At 45.3% G+C, this 20,076-nt stretch overlaps 1 protein-coding gene across 1 annotated transcript; it reads left to right on the forward strand.

Annotated features, from left to right (window-relative positions):
* The first annotated feature begins 8,110 nt into the window (after positions 1-8,110).
* On the forward strand, positions 8,111-19,572 carry LOC121543882 (golgin subfamily A member 6-like protein 22). The gene is made up of 10 exons (XM_041854019.2): positions 8,111-8,167; positions 8,327-8,561; positions 13,554-13,615; positions 13,721-14,141; positions 14,279-14,518; positions 14,774-14,797; positions 15,172-15,224; positions 15,391-15,507; positions 15,684-15,918; positions 16,322-19,572. Exons 1-10 carry the CDS (start codon positions 8,111-8,113, stop codon positions 18,049-18,051), a joined length of 3,174 nt encoding a protein of 1,057 aa, XP_041709953.2. The 3' UTR covers positions 18,052-19,572.
* Positions 19,573-20,076: the final 504 nt, after the last annotated feature.

The following is a 20,076-nucleotide window of genomic DNA, read 5'->3' on the forward strand; positions in this document are numbered from 1 at the left end:
TCAAGAAAGCAAAAAAGAGACCATGTTTGTATGCGGTTTTATTAACTCAAATTTATTTATTTTTTTACAATGTTTGCAAACTGACATGTGACACGTATTAATGCCAAAATAAAATGCAAAACAGGCAAAAAATATATACACTACCATTCAAAAGTTTGGAATCACTTAGAAATGTCCTTGATTTAGAAAGAAAAGCAATTGTTTTGTCCATTAAAATAACATCAAATGAATCGGAAATACAGTGTCAACATTGTTAATGTTGTAAATGGCTATTGTAGCTGGAAACGCCTGATTTTTAATGGAATATCTACATAGGCGTACAGAGGCCCATTATCAGCAACCATCAGTCCTGTGTTCCAATGGCACGTTGTGTTTGCTAATCCAAGTTTATCATTTTAAAGTGATCATTAGAAAACACTTTTGCAATTATGTTAGCACAGTTGTTCTGATTAAAGAAGCATTAAAACTGGCATTCTTGAGACTAGTTGAGTATCTGGAGCATCAGCAATTGTGGGTTCGATTACAGGCTCAAAATGGCCAGAAACAAATAACTCAGTCTATTCTTGTTCTGAGAAATTAAGGCTATTCCATGCGAGAAATTGCCAAGATTGCCTGCAATGACAACAAGCTCAGTCCGATGATGCTGTGACACACCGCCCCAGACCATGACGGACCCTCCAACTCCAAATTGATCCTGCTCCAGAGTACAGGCCTCGGTGTAACGCTCATTCCTTCGACGTTAAAACGCGAATCCGACCATCACCCCTGGTGAGACAAATCCGCGACTCGTCAGTGAAGAGCACTTTTTTCCAGTCCTGTCTGGTCCAGCGACGGTGGGTTTGTGCCCATAGGCAACGTTGTTGCCGGTGATGTCTGGTGAGGACTTGCCTTACAACAGGCCTACAAGCCCTCAGTCCAGCCTCTCTCAGCCTATTGCGGACAGTCTGAGCACTGATGGAGGGATTGGGCGTTCCTGGTGTAACTCGGGCAGTTGTTATTGCCATCCTTTACCTGTCCCGCAGGTGTGATATTCGGATGTACCGATCCTGTGCAGGTGTTGTAACACGTGGTCTGCCACTGCGAGGACGATCAGCTGTCCGTCCTTCTCCCTGTAGTGCTGTCTTAGGCATCTCACAGTACGGACATTGCAATTTATTGCCCTGGCCACATCTGCAGTCCTCCTGCCTCCTTGCAGCATGCCTAAGGCACATTCACGCGGATGAGCAGGGACCCTGGGCATCTTTCTTTTGGTGTTTTTCAGAGTCAGTAGAAAGGCCTCTTTAGTGTCCTAAGTTTTCATAACTGTGACCTTAATTGCCTACCATCTGTAAGTTGTTAGTGTCTTAACGACCGTTCCACAGGTGCATGTTCATTAATTGTTTATGGTTCATTGAACAAGCATGGGAAACCGCGTTTAAACCCCTTACAATGAAGATCTGTGAAGTTATTTGAATTTTTACGATTAATCTTTGAAAGACAGGGTCCTGAAAAAGGGACGTTTCTTTTTTTGCTGAGTTTATATACATACACACACACACACACACACACACACAGGTCATCTGATGCAGCACTCCATCACGCTCCTTCTTGGTCAAATAGCCTTTACACAGCCTGGAGGTGTGTTGGGTCATTGTCCAGTTGAAAACAAATGATAGTCCCACTAAGCCCAAACCAGATGGGAGGGCGTATCGCTGCAGAATGATGTGGTAGCAATGCTGGTTAAGTGTGCTTTGAATTCTAAATAAATCAAAGACAGTGTCACCAACAAAGCACCCCCACACCATCACACCTCCTCCATGCTTCACGGTGGGACCACACATGCGGAGATCATCCGTTCACCTACTCTGCTTCTCACAAAGACACAGCGGTTGGAACCCAAAATCTCCAATTTGGACTCCAGACCAAAGGACACATTTCCACTGGTCTAATGTCCATTGCTTGTGTTTCTTGGACCAAGCAAGTCTCTTCTTCTTATTGGTGTCCTTTAGTGGTTTCTTTGCAGCAATTCGACCATGAAGGCCTGATTCACGCAGTCTCCTCTGAACAGTTGATGTTGATGTGTCTGTTACTTGCACTCTGTGAAGCATTTATTTGGGCTGCAATCTCTGAGGCTGGTAACTCTAATGAATTTATCCTCTGCAGCAAAGGTAACTCTGGGTCTTCCTTTCCTGTGGCGGTCCTCATGAGAGCCAGTTTCATCATAGCGCTTGATGGTTTTTGTGACTGCACTTGAAGAAACGCTCAAAGTCCTTGACATTTTCCGGATTGACTGAACTTCATGTCTTAAAGTAATGATGGACTGTTGTTTCTCTTTGCTTATTTGAGCTGTTCTTGCCATAATATGGACTTGGTCTTTTACCAAATAGGGCTATCTTTTCTATACCACCCCTACCTTGTCAGAACACAACTGATTGGTTCAAACGCATTAAGCAGGAAAGAAATTCCACAAATTAACTTTTAACAAGGCACACCTGTTAACTGAAATGCATTCCAGGTGACTACCTCATGAAGCTGGTTGAGAGAATGCCAAGAGTGTGCAAAGCTGTCATCAAGGCAAAGGGTGGCTACTTTGAAGAATCTCAAATATAAAATGTATTTTGATTACTACATGATTCCATATGTGTTATTTCATAGTTTTGATGTCTTCACTATTATTCTACAATGTAGAAAATAGAAAAAAATAAAGAAAAACCCTTGAATGAGTAGGTGTGTCCAAACTTTTGACTGGTACTGTATATATGTGGATTTTTATTTATTTTATTAGCTCTGCACCACCAGCCCTGAGTGACAGGTCGCCACTGCCTCTTTAAATGCTCCACAGTTGAGACAGTGGCGAGCCTTCAGAATGCGTGTGCGTGTTAGAGCGAACAGTGCCCTAGGGAATCACTCAATCTGTCTTGGGAGTCTATCTCATTGGCTCTATATTTAGCTAGGCTAATATCTATATTTAAGTCATTTCACGATATGCTCCGTTGGCCCTAGGCGACGTTCAACAGTCCTCATGGGAAGACCCTGATTAGAATACCTAAATTACTGTGGGACCGAGAAGAGACATAGGGGACTGAAGTGTGTCATGCAGTGATCTGACAAAAGTGGCATGATTCAAGATAGTGTCAGACACAATGAAAAGAAGAAATCCCGTATTGGAAGTAGCCTAGAAAGTCCAACTTAATAGAAGAACATACTTTTGAAAGTAGAAAGGACATGTTAAAGGCTTTCAGTAAACTTACATACACATGCAAAACTTTAGTATGGCATGTATAAAGTTTATTGCGCCGTTTTATAACCCTATCCAGTATTTTCAGTCAGTTGGTTTCCGCTCCAGTAATTTAGGCCTGAGTGGAGGTGCCTCCCGCACTGCCTGGCCAAACAGCCAGACATAGAATCACAATGACTCAAATGGACTAGATCTAAAATCCACTATCCACCGAATGACACAGTATAATTTGCCATTTGTGCATGTGTAGTAGAACTTTGAGAAAGGCACAATAAAAGAAGAGATTATGTAGTTCGCATCAATTAATCGAACATACTGGGCCTTCCTACACCTAATATGGCTCCCGGTGTAGACCTACCCACCATGGACCGCTGCTTTGGGAATGTCTGTTCTACTAATTCTAATTCTACAATGGCCCCAGCCATAGTAACCCCTGTTTCTGCCAAAGCATGCATCAGCCAGTCAAAAGCCAGGGTAGCCACGAAGCTAGCAACACACACTATACTATTAATGGACTGAATACACTCACAGGAGTGTGCACTTCATGTACACACACACACACACACGCAAGAACAGAGGGTGTAAATGAGTTTGAGCAGCAGATTGAGGAGTGGAACAGTACTGTAGCATACTGATGCTGTAGGTCCTTCAGTAGCAGATTGAGGAGTGGAACAGTACTGTAGCATACTGATGCTGTAGGGCCTCCAGTAGCAGATTGAGGAGTGGAACAGTACAGTAGCATACTGATGCTGTAGGGCCTCCAGTAGCAGATTGAGGAGTGGAACAGTACTGTAGCATACTGATGCTGTAGGGCCTCCAGTAGCAGATTGAGGAGTGGAACAGTACTGTAGCATACTGATGCTTTAGGGCCTTCAGTAGCAGATTGAGGAGTGGAACAGTACTGTAGCATACTGATGCTGTAGGGCCTCCAGTAGCAGATTGAGGAGTGGAACAGTACTGTAGCATACTGATGCTTTAGGGCCTTCAGTAGCAGATTGAGGAGTGGAACAGTGATGAACTGTACTGTAGCATACTGACGCTGAGCGGATGGTCGGGGGGCTGGAACATAATTAAGCATTAACACTCGAGGGGGTGTGGTATATGGTCAATATACCACGGCTAAGGGCTGTTCTTACGCATGATGCAACGCGGACTGCCTGGATACAGCCCTTAGCCGTGGTATATTGGCCATATACCACAAACCCCCGAGGTGCCTTATTGCTATTATAAACTGGTTCCCAACGTAATTAGAACAGTAAAAATAAATGTTTCGTCATGCCCGTGATATACCACGGCTTTCAGCCAATCAGCATTCAGGGCTCAAACCACCCAGTTTATAATCAGAAATAATTTGTAGACTGCAAATTGACCGCAAGAAGCCCAAACAGATATGATGTTTCACTAAAACAATGATTTCAAACCTTGCTTACATTTGCCTGAGAAAACAGATGTCTTAAATTAAAATCACTTACATTTACATTACATTTTAGTCATTTAGCAGACGCTCTTATCCAGAGCGACTTACAGGAGCAATTAGGGTTAAGTGCCTTGCTCAAGGGCACATTAACGTCATTTAGCAGACGCTCTTAGCCAGAGCGACTCACAAATTGGTGCGTTCACCCTATAGCCAGTGGGATAACCACTTTACAATTTGGGGGGGGGGTAGAAGGATTACTTTATCCTATCCCAGGTATTCCTTAAAGAGGTGGGGTTTCAAATGTCTCCGGAAGGTGGTGAGTGACTCCGCTGTCCTGGCGTCGTGAGGGAGCTTGTTCCACCATTGGGGTGCCAGAGCAGCGAACAGTTTTGACTGGGCTGAGCGGGAACTATGCTTCCGCAGAGGAAGGGGAGCCAGCAGGCCAGAGGTGGATGAACGCAATGCCCTCGTTTGGGTGTAGGGACTGATCAGAGCCTGAAGGTACAGAGGTGCCGTTCCCCTCACTGCTCCATAGGCAAGCACCATGGTCTTGTAGCGGATGCGAGCTTCAACTGGAAGCCAGTGGAGTGTGCGGAGGAGGGGGGTGACGTGAGAGAACTTGGGAAGGTTGAACACCAGACGGGCTGCGGCATTCTGGATGAGTTGTAGGGGTTTAATGGCACAGGCAGGGAGGCCAGCCAACAGCGAGTTGCAGTAGTCCAGACGGGAGATGACAAGTGCCTGGATTAGGACCTGTGCCGCTTCCTGTGTAAGGCAGGGTCGTACTCTCGAATGTTGTAGAGCATGAACCTGCAGGAGCGGGTCACCGCCTTGATGTTGGCGGAGAACGACAGGGTGTTGTCCAGGGTCACGCCTAGGCTCTTCGCACTCTGGGAGGAGGACACAGCGGAGTTGTCAACCGTGATGGCGAGATCATGGAACGGGCAGTCCTTCCCCGGGAGGAAGAGCAGCTCCGTCTTGCCAGGGTTCAGCTTGAGGTGGTGATCCGTCATCCATACTGATATGTCTGCCAGCTAATTTGCTGGTGTTTTTACAGTCTTTTATGTCCCCCAAAAAATAAAGATATATACATACAGTTGAAGTCGGAAGTTTACATACCATTAGCCAAATACATTTCAACTCAGTTTTTCACGATTTCTGACATTTAATCCTCGTAAAAATTCCCTGTCTTAGGTCAGTTAGAATCACCACTTTATTTTCAGATTGTGAAATGTCAGAATAATTTTACATTTACATTTTAGTCATTTAGCAGACGCTCTTATCCAGAGCGACTTACAGTTAGTGAGTGCATACATTCTTTTATTTTTATTTTATATATATATATATTTTTTTTTCATACTGCCCCCCCGTGGGAATCGAACCCACAACCCTGGCGTTGCAAATGCCATGCTCTACCAACTGAGCTACATCCCTGCCGGCCATTCCCTCCCCTACCCTGGACGACGCTGTGCCAATTGTGCGCCGCCCCATGGGTCTCCCGGTCGCGGCCGGCTACGACAGAGCCTGGATTCGAACCAGGATCTCTAGTGGCACAGCTAGCACTGCGATGCAGTGCCTTAGACCACTGCGCCACTCGGGAGATGTGTAGAGAGAGTGATTTATTTCAGCTTTTATTTCTTTCATCACATTCCCAGTGGGTCAGAAGTTTACATACACTGAATTAGTATTTGGTAGCATTGCCTTTAAATTGTTTAACTTGGGTCAAACGTTTCAGGTAGCCTTCCACAAGCTTCCCACAATAAGTTGGGTGAATTTTGGCCCATTCCTCCTGACAGAGCTGGTGTAACTGAGTCAGGTTTGTAGGCCTCCTTGCTAGCACACACTTTTTCAGTTCTGCCCACACATTTTCTATAGGATTGAGGTCAGGGCTTTGTGATGGCCACTTCAATACCTTTACTTTACTTTGTTGTCCTTAAGCCATTTTGCCACAACTTTGGAAGTATGCTTGGGGTCATTGTCCATTTGGAAGACCCATTTGCGTCCAAGCTTTAACTTCCTGACTGATGTCTTGAGATGTTGCTTCAATATGTCCACATAATTTTCCTTCCTCATGATGCCATCTATTTTGTGAAGTGCACCAGTCCCTCCTGCAGCAAAGCACCCCCACAGCATGATGCTGCCACCCCCGTACTTCACGGTTGGGATGGTGTTCTTCGGCTTGCAATTACCCCTTTTTCCTCCAAACATAACGATGGTCATTATAGCTAAACAGTTCTATTTTTGTTTAATCAGACCAGAGGACATTTCTTCAAAAAGTACGATATTTGTCCCCATGTGCAGTTGCAAACCGTAGTCTGGCTTTTTTATGGCGGTTTTGGAACAGTGGCTTCTTCCTTGCTGAGCGGCCTTTCAGGTTATGTCGATATAGGACTTGTTTTACTGTGGATATAGATACTTTTGTACCTGTTTCCTCCAGCATCTTCACAAGTTCCTTTGCTGTTGTTCTGGGATTGATTTGCACTTTTCGCACCAAAGTACGTTCATCTCTAGGAGACAGAACGCGTCTCCTTCCTGAGCGGTATGACGGCTGCGTGGCCCCATGGTGTTTATACTTGCATATTATTGTTTGTACAGATGAACGTGGTACCTTCAGGCGTTTGGAAATTGCTCCCAAGGATGAACCAGACTTGTGGAGGTCTACCATTTTTCTTGGCTGATTTCTTTTGATTTTCTCATGATGTCAAGCAAAGAGTTACTGAGTTTGAAGGTAGGCATTGAAATACATCCACAGGTACACCTCCAATTGACTCAAATGATGTCAATTAGCCTATCAGAAGCTTCTAAAGCCATGACATAGTTTTCTGGAATTTTCCAAGCTGTTTAAAAGCACAGTCGACTTAGTGTATGTAAACTTCTGACCCACTGGAATTGTGATACAGTGAAATAATCTGTCTGTAAACAATTGTTGGAAAAATTACTTGTGTCATGCACAAAGTAGATGTCCTAACCGACTTGCCAAAACTATAGTTTGTTAACAAGAAATTTGTGGAGTGGTTGAAAAACTAGTTTTAATGACTCCAATCTAAGTGTATGTAAACTTCTGACTTCAACTGTATGTATGTATGTATGTTTATTTATTTATTTATTTATTTATGTAGGGTCTACAGTAGAATACTGTACTGTAGCATACTGACGCTGTATACGTGCCTTCAGTATCTCTACATAAAGCCTACAGCAATACTATTCATATTCAGGCCTTGGGGGCCACTGCAGTACTGGTGCCTTTCACCTCTCTGGCCCTTACTCTATCAATCAATGTAATGTAATCGCCCATGACAGACACACACTTGGTTTCCCAGGTTTAAATCAGTTAAAGGAAAGAATGAAAACCAGTAGAACTGCGGACCTTGAGGCCAGGATTTCAATATTACTGGCCTACTGTAGGCCTATCTATATCCTGTGCTGAAGTATCCTGTGTTTGAGTTGCAGGTGCTGGACAGAGCCACTAGGGGGCAATGTCTGACAGCAGTGGTGCTGCCAACAGCAATAGCTGGACTGTCCTTACAGCTGAGGTACGCTCTCTTCACTGCTTTGTGTGTGTGTGTGCACTGCAGAGTTTGCACAAGTTTGAGTTTTGAACACTTAAGTAAGAAAAAAACGAGTTTTTCTAATGGGATTAAATGTGTCACCATATGGGTCAATTCAATAATGTGTGTGTGTGTGTGTCTCAGGAGACTGTTGCTGAGACGCTGAGGCCTGTAGAGGAGGGAACGGAACATCATGAAGATACACCAAGTCATACTGCTACAGAGAAACCTACAGGTACACCCAGTCATACTGCTACAGAGAAACCTACAGGTACACCCAGTCATACTGCTACAGAGAAACCTACAGGTACACCCAGTCATACTGCTACAGAGAAACCTACAGGTACACCCAGTCATACTGCTACAGAGAAACCTACAGGTGCACAACACATACAGTAAGCTCCAAAAGTATTGGAAATGTTTTGTTTTGTCTCTGTACTCCAGCACTTTGGATTTTAAATTATACAATGACTATGAGGTTAAAGTGCAGACTGTCAGCTTTAATTTGAGGGTATTTTCATACATATCGGGTGAACCGTTTAGAAATTACAGCACTTTTTGTACATAGTCCCCCTATTTTAGGGGACAAATTCACTTATCTGTATTAAAGTAGTCAAACGTTTAGTATTTGATCCCATGTTACTAGCACACAATGATTACATCAAGCGTGTGACTCTAAAAACGTGTTGGATGCATTTGCTGTTTGTTTTGGTTGTGTTTCAGATTATTTTGTGCCCAACAGAAATTAATGGTAAATAATGTATTGTGTCGTTTGAAGTCACTTTTATTGTAAAAAAGAATAGAATGTTCCTAAACACTTGACAAGATTACGGATAGTCCTGAATGAATCGTGAATAATGATGAGTGAGAAAGTTACAGACGCTCAAATATCTTACCCCCCCAAAAATGCTAACCTCATTATACATTTACATTTTAGTCATATAGCAGACGCTCTTATCCAGAGCGACTTACAGTTAGTGAGTGCATACATTTTTTTTTATTTCACACTGGCCCCCCGTGGGAATCGAACCCACATATAAGTGACTTTGTCCCAATACTTTTGGTCCCCTAAAATGGGGGGAATATGTACAGAAAGTGCTGTAATTTCTAAACGATATGGATGAAAATACCCTCAAATTAAAGTTGACAGTCTGTACTTTAACCTCATAGTCACTGTATCATTTCAAATCCAAAGTGCTGGACTACAGATCCAAAACAACAAAAAATCAACTGTCCCAATACTTTCGGAGCTCACTGTGTTGTAACATGAGAACCTACAGGTACACAACACATACTGCAACAGTGGTGATTTTGGCATGTAAATCTTGGTGGGGCAAACTCAAACGTTTTTTTTTCTTCGATGCATGCCAGTAAAGCCACAACACAACACTAAACAATACATTCATTGCACTATAACAGTGACAAATGGTGCCCACAAACTGTTAGGGCCTACATAAAGCTGTCCCAACAGCAGAGCTTTCTTTTCAGCACCATGGATTGAATCCTTACCGCTGCTACACCTGGCTATCAGCAGAGCCTTGACTGGCAGCGAAACAGTTCATTCAGCCTCATTTACTGCCTTTTAAAAAAACAAACTGATATGGCTGACTTGCTTAAACAAATGTGGTTTCTACTGACAATTGAGATGTACAAACTATGTCATAAGGGAATGATGAGCGGATAAGAGGCAATCCGTAATATCGATTAAGACATTAGTGAGTGAGCTAGGATGGATGTAGTCAATATAACAATTTGTTCAGCACTTTTGAAATGTACTGCGACAGAATTCAGAACATGGGCCGTTCTTACAGTATTCTCCCTGTACACCAAGTCAGAACCGTAGGATAAATAAAGGGGGCATATAAGCAGACAATGAAAGCTCTTACAATATTCGATGATTACATTTCTCTAAAACAGGCTACAGGCTACATGTGCACCACCAAGTCAGAACAGTAGGCTAAGTTATGAGGGGGAAAGGGACCAAATGATTAGGGTGAGGCACATGGGCTACTAACAGCTTACTAACACAACATACACTTAGTATTACTTTCTTAGCTACAGTATACATATCTCACTGGCATATTACATCATTTATGCAGCAGCATACAATACTTTTTTGGACTTACCTTGTTGTGCTCACGTGAACAGGAAGGTGGTGGTCAAAATTTTGTCATCAAAGTGTCATTCTCTGGATTTATGATGCTTTCAAGACAACTGGGAACTAAAAAAAAAACAAGGTTGAATCATGACGTCAGTGATCTTCAGGTCGGAGCTCTAGAAAGCGGCCTGAGTTCCCGACTTGGAATTCCAAGTTGGATGACCGTTCAAAACGTATTTTCCCAATTGTCTTGAACTAACTCAAGTCTGAGATTTCCGAGGTTCCAGTTGTTTTGAACGCGGCAGAAGTCATGCTGGATTGACAGCATGGCCAATGTATTCAACCTTTTCTGGCCCATGGTTTTGCATGCGAATGTTTATCCTTTTAAACTTGGAAAAGAGACCTTTAAACCCAGACTTGGACCACACACCCTTTCCACTGAATAGCAGGCTAGTGATTGCTTTGCAATGCTTCCAGTTAGCCACTGATTCCTAAATTTGCGATTTCCAACTTGTTCTGTAATGTTTATGGCCGATGAGCACCGATACGTTTTATCTATAATTTCTCTTCATATGATAAGGATTGAAAAGGATTTGACAGTAGATTGTCAACTTGATTCATGATGATGACTGCTTGTCTAGCTTGCTAGCTAAGATTTTGAAAGTATGATGTTGACATGATCAGTCCAATTGTCACGCCCTGACTCAAGGGACGTTTATTTGTTGAGTCAGGATGTGTATATTCCGTGTTGTGTTTGTTCATTGTTATATAATCTATTATGTGTAGATCTATGTTGGCCGGGGTGGTTCCCAATCAGAGGCAGCTGTAGCTCGTTGTCTCTGATTGGGAACCATACTTAGGCATCCTTTTGGCACGAGTTAGTTGTGGGATCTTGTTCCGTGTAAGGTATGTTGTTTGTGTGCTACCTTGGACTTCACGTTTCGTTTGTTGTTTTGTCGGGTGTTTATTCAGTAGATAAATAAACATGAATGCTTATCACGCTGCGCCTTGGTCCTTCTCGTTCGTAAACGATCGTGACAGAAGATCCCACCAGACCTGGACCAAGCAGTGTGCCGAGGAGAGAGGATGGACTTGGGAGGAGATGAGCGAGAGTCTGGCAAGAGGGATGGAGGCCATGATCACGGGGGAGAGACAATCGGCAAAAAAATTTAGGGGGGGCACACGGTGTGGACGACTAGGCAACGGGAGGCCGCGATAGAGCGGTTCCGCTGTTTAGCAGAGGAGGCTACCAGATTAGGGGGGCCATTGGTTCAGAGGGAGCAGAAGGAAAGTGTAGAGGCACGGCGAGAGGAGCTGGTTAGGCAGCAGAAGGAGAGGGGGTTAATGAAGGAACCCAGTCCCGCTCCTCGCACCAATCAAGTGGTGCGTGTCGCCAGTCCGGTCCGGCCCGTTCCTGCTCCCCGCACTAAGCCAGTGGTGCGTGTTCCCAGTACGGTTCGGCCCGTTCCTGCTCCTCGCCTCAAGCCAGTGGTGCGCGTCGCCAGCCCGGTCCGGCCTGTTCCTGTCCCTCGCACCAAGCCAGTGGTGCGCGTCGCCAGCCCGGTCCGGCCTGTTCCTGTCCCTCACACCAAGCCAGTGGTGCGCGTCGCCAGCCCGGTCCGGCCTGTTCCTGTCCCTCGCACCAAGCCAGTGGTGCGCGTCGCCAGCCCGGCCCGGCCTGTTCCTGCCCCTCGCACCAAGCCAGTGGTGCGCGTCGCCAGCCCGGCCCGGCCTGTTCCTGCTCCCCGCACCAGGCCAGTGGTGCGCGTCGCCAGTCCGGTACGGCCGTTCCTGCTCCCCGCACCAAGCCAGAGGTGCGTGTGTCCAGTCCGGCACGGCCCGTGCCTGTTCCACCGGCACCGGTCAGCTGCTCCACTCCGGAGCAAGAGCAATCCGCTCCACCGGGGTCCAGTCCAGCTCCGGTCAGCGGCTCCACTCCGGAGCTAGAGCAGTTCACTCCACCGTCGTCGGGTCCAGCTCTAGTCAGCGGTTCCAGTCCAGACCCAGACGTCAGCCCCTCTCCAGGTTCGGGGTCTCCCACACCAGGGTCCAGACAGGGCTTGGTACGTCGTGGGAGGAAGGAGAGGGGAAGCAGCGCGCCGAGGTCCAGACCAGACCAGGGGCGCAACAGGGAGGTGGAGAGTAAGTGGTGGTCACGCCCGGAGCCGGATCCGCCTCCGAGGCGGAATGCCCACCTGGCCCCTACCCTGTTATGTTTATGTGGCGCGGTCGGAGTCCGCACCTTTGGGGGGGGGGTACTGTCACGCCCTGACTCAAGGGACGTTTATTTGTTGAGTCAGGATGTGTATATTCCGTGTTGTGTTTGTTCATTGTTATAGAATCTATTATGTGTAGATCTATGTTGGCCGGGGTGGTTCCCAATCAGAGGCAGCTGTAGCTCGTTGTCTCTGATTGGGGACCATACTTAGGCAGCCTTTTGGCACGAGTTAGTTGTGGGATCTTGTTCCGTGTAAGGTATGTTGTTTTTGTGCTACCTTGGACTTCACGTTTCGTTTGTTGTTTTGTCGGGTGTTTATTCAGTAGATAAATAAACATGAATGGTTATCACGCTGCGCCTTGGTCCTTCTCGTTCGTAAACGATCGTGACACCAATCAAAGCTACGGTAGATATAACGTGATTTGACGTGATTTTATCTGTGGCCAATGACCTTGAGCCTTCTTGGATGGGCACTTCTAATGTAAATCTATGGCAGCACCCAAGGGGCTTGAATTTGACGTATAAGGAGAGACTTTGTTATTTCTTCAAACAATTATACTTTATTTATCGATTAATTATTGCAATAATGAAGCTGGTCGGTCATGCACTCTGAGGTGTAAGGCAGAGAGCTCGAAGACACAAGGAGTACAGAAGCCTTATATAGCGAAGCTGTCTTATGCAAGCATGTACAAAACACGTGATCTTGGTATGTGTGTGGGGGACGAGACAACTGGGGTACAAGGTACAGACTAACTGTGAAAAAGGTTGCCTCATTCTGTAGCAACTGCTGGTTATTCTAATCCACCAGACACCGTTCCTCAAAAGTAGATGAATGGTTCACCAAACCGGGCAAGCGAGCGCCTTTCGCTTTCTGCCTAGATTATGTGGGGTTTCACACCCACACACATACACAAGCAAGAACCTTTCGCCCAGCAACATCAATGACGGGTCGCCACTTCACTGCAAATGGATAACCTACAGGCACTAATACTTTTATACTACTTAACGTCTAACATGCCTCTCCCTGTGTGCGTGCGTGTCTGTCTGTCTATCAGAGAGTAGGCCTGGGGAGGATGCAGTGTCTGCTGAAGAGTCTCACTCTGTGGAGCCACAGCAGGTAAGAGCTCCATCTCTATTGACACCCCACCTAGGATCATATCTATCTAGGGGAAACACTGACTGGTCTTGCACACTAACAACTGTGTTTCACATCCATCCCCAGGCGACCCAGGAAACACAACCAGAGAGAGGCAAGGATCACACCCCTGTTGTAAAGAGTCACACCCATGAGCCTACCCATGACCTTCCCTCTTACCCTGCCCTTGACTCCACCTCTGCTAGTGTTGCTCCTCCGAGCTCTCTGTTAGAAGTCCCTGCCCCCACAGGCCCTGACCCAGATACACGCAGCCAATCCAGAAGCCTGCCTGGGAGCCCAGCCCCTCCCATCTCTGACCCTGATTCGTTCTCTGACTCCTACACCCACATTAGCTCCTCCCCCGACCTCGAAGAACACCCTGCCTTGCTGCTCAACACTGAGCCACCGGAAGAGGAGGGGTATATACAGGATGTGCATCATCATTATGAGGAGGGGCTTGGGCAGGAAGAGGAGGAGTCTGATCTGTCGGAGGTCGGGGGCAAGACAGGTGAGACACAAGGCATCTGTCTGGAGCACCGTAACAACATTACCTTCACTGTCACCTCCTTAAAATTGTAGTTTGTGAACTATCCCTTAAAAGCTAATGTTCAGTGGCTCTAACTCCTCTCTTTCTCCCTGGGCCAGACTCCCATCTGGAAGCAGAGGTGTTGGGGGAGGAGAAGGGTGAGGAGGAAGGGGTATCAGGGGTGAGGAGGAGGAGGGGGTCTCTCCTGGCAGCTCTGGAGCGGATTGGGAGGAAGGAGGAGGAGGAGGATGAATTCCGGATTCCGCAGAAGAGGGAGGAAGAGGAGACTGGTTTCTCTCTGAACAAGTGCATCCTGGGAGCTGTCATCCTGCTGGGCCTCGGAACCATCTTCTTCTCAGGTGTGTGTCACCACAGTTTCTGTTACCATGGTAACATACATTATTGTTACCTGGGAGTGACCTGTGTAGGACCTACACACACCTGTATGTCATCTGTGCCTGTCTCTTCTCTATGACGGTAACACAATGTGCTAAACATAATCATGAATGATTAGACTAAAGGGATTTTTCACCCACATCACAGCTAGTCAGTAGTGTGTTGGTTGATTCAGTAGTGGTCACAGATAAAGGTCTGAGACTGTATTATGCCTACAGGTGTCTTCATGGACCTGGACGATGGTAGGTTGTGTGTGTGTGTGTGCCAGAGGAAAAGAGGAGTGTTATGCGATTAACACTCCCATGCTTGGTTGACAGTGCTCCACTCTTTCCCAAAAAGCACTGCTCTACATCCTTGTGTTTTGTTGTCATGGTGATAGTGCATCCTAGTGTTTCTGTGTTGTGTTATGATGGTGATAGTGCATCCTTGTGTTTCTGTGTTGTAGAATGATGTGTATTGTCCCCAATGATATATGTATTATATGTGATATGTCTCTGGTTGTCCCCCATTGTCTTTGTGTTACGATGCATTATACTTGTGTTATAACAGTGTGTTATAATGCATTGTAATGTTCTGTCAGTCTTATAATGCATTATAACAGCTGTTTTCCTTCCAGAGGGGGACTATGACACCAGGGAGCTGAGAGAAACAGAGGTGGTGGGAAAACAGGTCAGCCTCTCACTCACTCACTCACTCACTCTCTATCTCAGTCTGTCTCTCTCTACCTACCTATCTATCTTATCCCATCCCCCTCTCTCTAACTTCAACATTCAACTGGAATGATTGGTCATCGTGTACTTGATATTGTGTGAACTGTGTGTGTGTGTTGCCAAAGGAATGGCTGAATCCCGAGATTCCTCTTCCACCACCTGTAGATGTTGACAGTACAGACCATCTGAATAAACTGGCTAAAGAAGACCCACAGATAGCTGTACTGCAAGCCCAACTCCTGGTAGGCCCCTCGCTGTGTCTGTCTGTCTCTCTCTTACTCTCTCTCTATAGTTCTCTCTCTCTCTCTCTCTCTCTGACTTAATGTACAGCAGTGTGTATAAGCAGGTGTGTGTGTTTCTGCCGTGTGTGTATGCTGCCTATATTCTCAAAGGGTCCTCTTTGCTCTTTTTTAATCAGGCACAGAAAGAGGAGCTAAAAGTAGCCCAGAGGCAAGCGGAGGATGGAGGGAAGGAGCGAAAGAAGAGGGAGGAGGTGGAGAAGGAGCACGGTAGGCTGAAGAAAGAGATGACGTCGCTCCCTGTCCTTCAGAAGGAGAACGAGAGGATGAAGAGAGAGCTGGAGTCTGTTCCTGTCTTACAGAAAGAACTAGAGACACTCAGAGCCACAGTGACTGAACTAAAACACAGCACAGGTACTTAGGAGTATACCTGGCTTCAAATACTATTTAAAATACTTTAAAATACTGTACTTTAGCTGGGTTTGATTGAGAATGTCTGGCACATTGAACCAATAAAATTGTCTTAAAACTGCAAACCCTGCCCATCTGGTACTCCAGGCAGGCTGAAGTGATCACTAAAAGTATTTGGAAGATTTCCAATAGTATTTCAACGCACAGGTCTGTGTAGGAGAGAGGGAGGGAGGGGGAGGTAGGGAATGAGAAGGAGGGAGGGGAAGGTAGGGAATGAGAAGGAGGGAGGAAGAGGACGGGGGGAAAAGCTAGCTAGTGACACTAATAGCCACAGTGACTGAACTAACACACACATAACATGTACACAAACACAAACATTTCTAATTCTCTTAATTTATTTCCTTAGACAAAGAAGCAGCTCCACTGCCTGTCTCTGCCTCTGTCCCGCCCCCCTCTGGCCAAGCTGGGGATTACAGCCAGAACACAGCAGGAACGATAGAGGGGGAGGGCAAGAAACCAGGGGAGGGAGAGAAAACAGAGAAGAAGAAAGAGTGGAAGAAGGAGAAAACTGAGCAGGGAAAAGAATGGAAGGAGAAGGAAGAGAAGAAGGATTGGAATAAGGGAGGGAAGAAGGATTGGAAGGTAGAAAAAGAGTGGAAAAAGGGAAAATATGACCAGGAGAAAGAAGGTGAAGAATGGAAGGGAAAAGAGAAGAAAGAGTGGAAGAAGAAAGAAGACAAGGGAGAATGGAAGAAAGATAAATCAAGCAGAGGGGATGAGGGCAAGCCATGGAAGGCCAGGGAAGACAAGATAGAATGGAAGGAGAAGGGTGAGAAAAAAGACTGGAAGGAGGAGAAAGATTGGAAAAGGGAAAAACCTGAAAGATGGAGTGATAGCAAGTGGAAAGGCGAGAAGGAGTGGAAAAAAGGCAAGGATGAGTGGAAGGGAGAGAAGGAGTGGAAGGGAAAAGAGGAGAAAAATCTAAAGAAAGGAGGTTGGGATGAGTGGAAGGGAGAGAAGGAGTGGAAGGGAAAAGAGAAGAATCTAAAGAAAGGAGGTTGGGATGAGTGGAAGGGAGAGAAGGAGTGGAAGGGAAAAGAGGAGAAAAATCTAAAGAAAGGAGGTTTGGATGAGTGGAAGGGAGAGGAGTGGAAGGGAAAAGAGGAGAAAAATCTAAAGAAAGGAGGTTGGGATGAGTGGAAGGGAGAAAAGAATGGAAAAGATGACAAATATCTAAGGAAAGGAGGATGGAATAAGGGCAAGGATGAGTGGAATGGAGAGAAGGCGTGGAAGGGAAAAGAGGAGAAGAATCTAATGAAAGGAGGATGGAATAAGGGCAAGGATGAGTGGAAGGGAGAGAAGGAGTGGAAGGGAGACAAGGATGACTATAAGGACCGTGGCAAAGGATGGAAGGAGAGAGGAGAGAAGGAGTGGAAGAGCGAAAAAGATTGGACAAAGAAAGACGGAAAAAAATATTGCAGTAAAGAGTGGAAGGGTAAGGACGACAGGAGAGAAAATGAGTGGTCTGATGGAAAGAAGGAAGGATGGAAGGAGGAGAGAAACGGTGGGAACTGGAACAAGGACAGAGGAGATGACAAATACGAGAAGGACCACCACTACTCTAAGGAAGGTCAGAAAGAGAAAGAGAGGGGAAAGAGAGAAAAGGGTCCTCCTCAAACCCACCGCAGAGCCCCCCTGGAACAACCTGACTACTGGAGCCACCAGAGAGAACGACTGCAGCACAAACCCAACCCTCAAACCCACTGCAGCTCAGTGGAGGCCTGCGCCCAGGCAGAGGGGCTGCTCCCTGTCACCATGGCCGAGTTTGAAACCCTGCTCCTGGGTTACCTAGCCAAGGCGGAGAGGGTTGGGGTGGAGACCTCCAAGAGGGAGGAGCTCAGTAAGCAAGCCAGGGAGTTCTTCAGGGACGGAGTGTTCGTTCACGACCAGATGAGCTTCAAGGACTTTGTGGAGGATGTGGATGACATCTTGGAGGATATGGTGAAGGGAGAGGAGGATGAGGAGGTAGAGGAGGAGATGGATGACATTGAGGAAGAGGCAATGAACAGGTTTGCAGTTCCAGGGGGAGGAGAGAGGGAGAAGTGGAAGAAGGAGAGTGGGAGAGGACGGGCGTGATGAGTGAGAAAGGGAGTCGACGCATGTCAGACACACACACAGTCTTCCACTCTATCTACTAATGTCTTTAATCTTAATAACCTAGCTACAACCTTTCTCTTCTCCATGGAGTCCTGGCCAACCACAATCAACATGCTATTTTCCATTTCAGCAGTTTGAAGGTCTGAATGAATAATGAATTACACACACACACACACACACACACACACACACACACACACACACCCCTCAGGCAATCAATGCAGAGGGATATGTGAAGTTGTTGATGGGAGTAGAGAGAGAGAGACTAGCAGGCCAGTGGCACTGGGGAAACAGAGACCCAATCCAGCAGTCTTAACATAGCTAGTGGGAGGGGACTAGAACTTGTCTCTCAATGGCCAATCCCAAATCAACCCCTCGACTGACCTCTAACCTCTTACTGTCCCCAAGCACATAGGAAACCAAACCACCCAGGATTGCTAGCCTAAAACAGTGGTGTTACACTTGTCTGTTTCATAAAGAGGAGTGTATGTTTCCTCTCTGTAGAATACACTATGCATCGTGCACTGCCAAGCTAACCCTTTCACGGGCAGCTTGTAGCGTTGGTAGCTTTCAATCATGTCATATTTCTGTTAACTTATTTATTATTAATTCTTTATTATTTTTGTGAGACGTGGTCTTTAAAAGTCATTGAAGGATAGATTTACAAAGTGAGTGTGAACTACTGAGGAGGAGGAGTGAATGTAAACTGATGGTGATGCCGGTCTTTGACATGAAAATAATGTTCAACGTGTTGTAAATAGTGCACTAAAACACCACACACTTACAAAACATTTGAATGATATATTCAATTTTTTTATTTTATAGGATATTCGAAATGTCGAAAGGCACATAAAATTGTTTTGGAGCAATGTAATATGTTGACCATGCATCCATCCTTTTGGATAAAGAGGGAATGTATTGAAAACACTAAAACGTCTTTACTTTTGGTTATGTTGCAACAGTTATTATGAAGCAAAATGCTCATGGCACTTAAGATAAGGATTGTCTTCAGGAAAGAAAACAGCTGGATGTTGTGGTTACACTTTACTTTACAGTCCTGTATTTACTTATATAGTAGAATGATAATTACATTAGAGTAACCACCTAATGACAACTTTTTTTTTTAAATTATTTTTACAAATTCATTGTAAGAGTTTCTAATTCTGTTGAATTCTTTGAGATAACTACCAGAAGGTATGACTTGTTACCATAGTTTTGTAGTAAATATCAGGTACTGTAGATACCAGATGAAGCAGGGCTGTAAAATATAGTCTTACTGATGCTCCATGTTTACATGATGGTAACTGTGTAAAACCTGATGATTGACAAGCCCATATACACTTATTAAAACATTACTTGAATGGGCATTCAAGTCTAACCACGTGGGCTTACAGCAGCATCTTTGAAAACTCCACTTTGTATGCTAGAAATGTGCAAATGTAACATGGTCCGATTGTGATAAAAGCAGCCTAATAAATGAAGCTTTGTCCTTCTGAAGAACAGTTGTCGCGTTGTTGTGTCCAAAATGTCCGCCAACTGATAAGGGAAGTGTTGAGGTGAGAATGAAAAGTATTGGTGTTGTTTCCATTACAGGTCTGTTAATAAACCTTTAACACTTCACAGCAACAGAGAACCTCTATCTGACTATTTTAAACCTGCACTACAACTTTTGCAGTAAAGATATTGTTTTCACTTCCCTTTTCTGAAGACATATTTAAAGGTTGTTCTCTAGTATTCTGCACCACACTATAGCTGTCTGGGTGTCGACAGAAGTACTGTAAACAGAATTACAGAGCTCTCTATAGAAGCACAGAGGTCTGGCAAAGGAAGACATCTTTTTTTTAAACAGAACACTGAGGTGAGCAGTCCTATTTCACTTTGACTGTCCTATTTTTCACTTTTATACTCTTATAGTTTACTCTCAGCTGGTATTTATAATAATAATATAATATGCCATTTAGCAGACGCTTTTATCCAAAGCGACTTACAGTCGTGCGTGCATAC

This window comes from Coregonus clupeaformis, chromosome 17, assembly GCF_020615455.1.
Source record: "Coregonus clupeaformis isolate EN_2021a chromosome 17, ASM2061545v1, whole genome shotgun sequence".
NCBI lineage: Eukaryota > Metazoa > Chordata > Actinopteri > Salmoniformes > Salmonidae > Coregonus > Coregonus clupeaformis.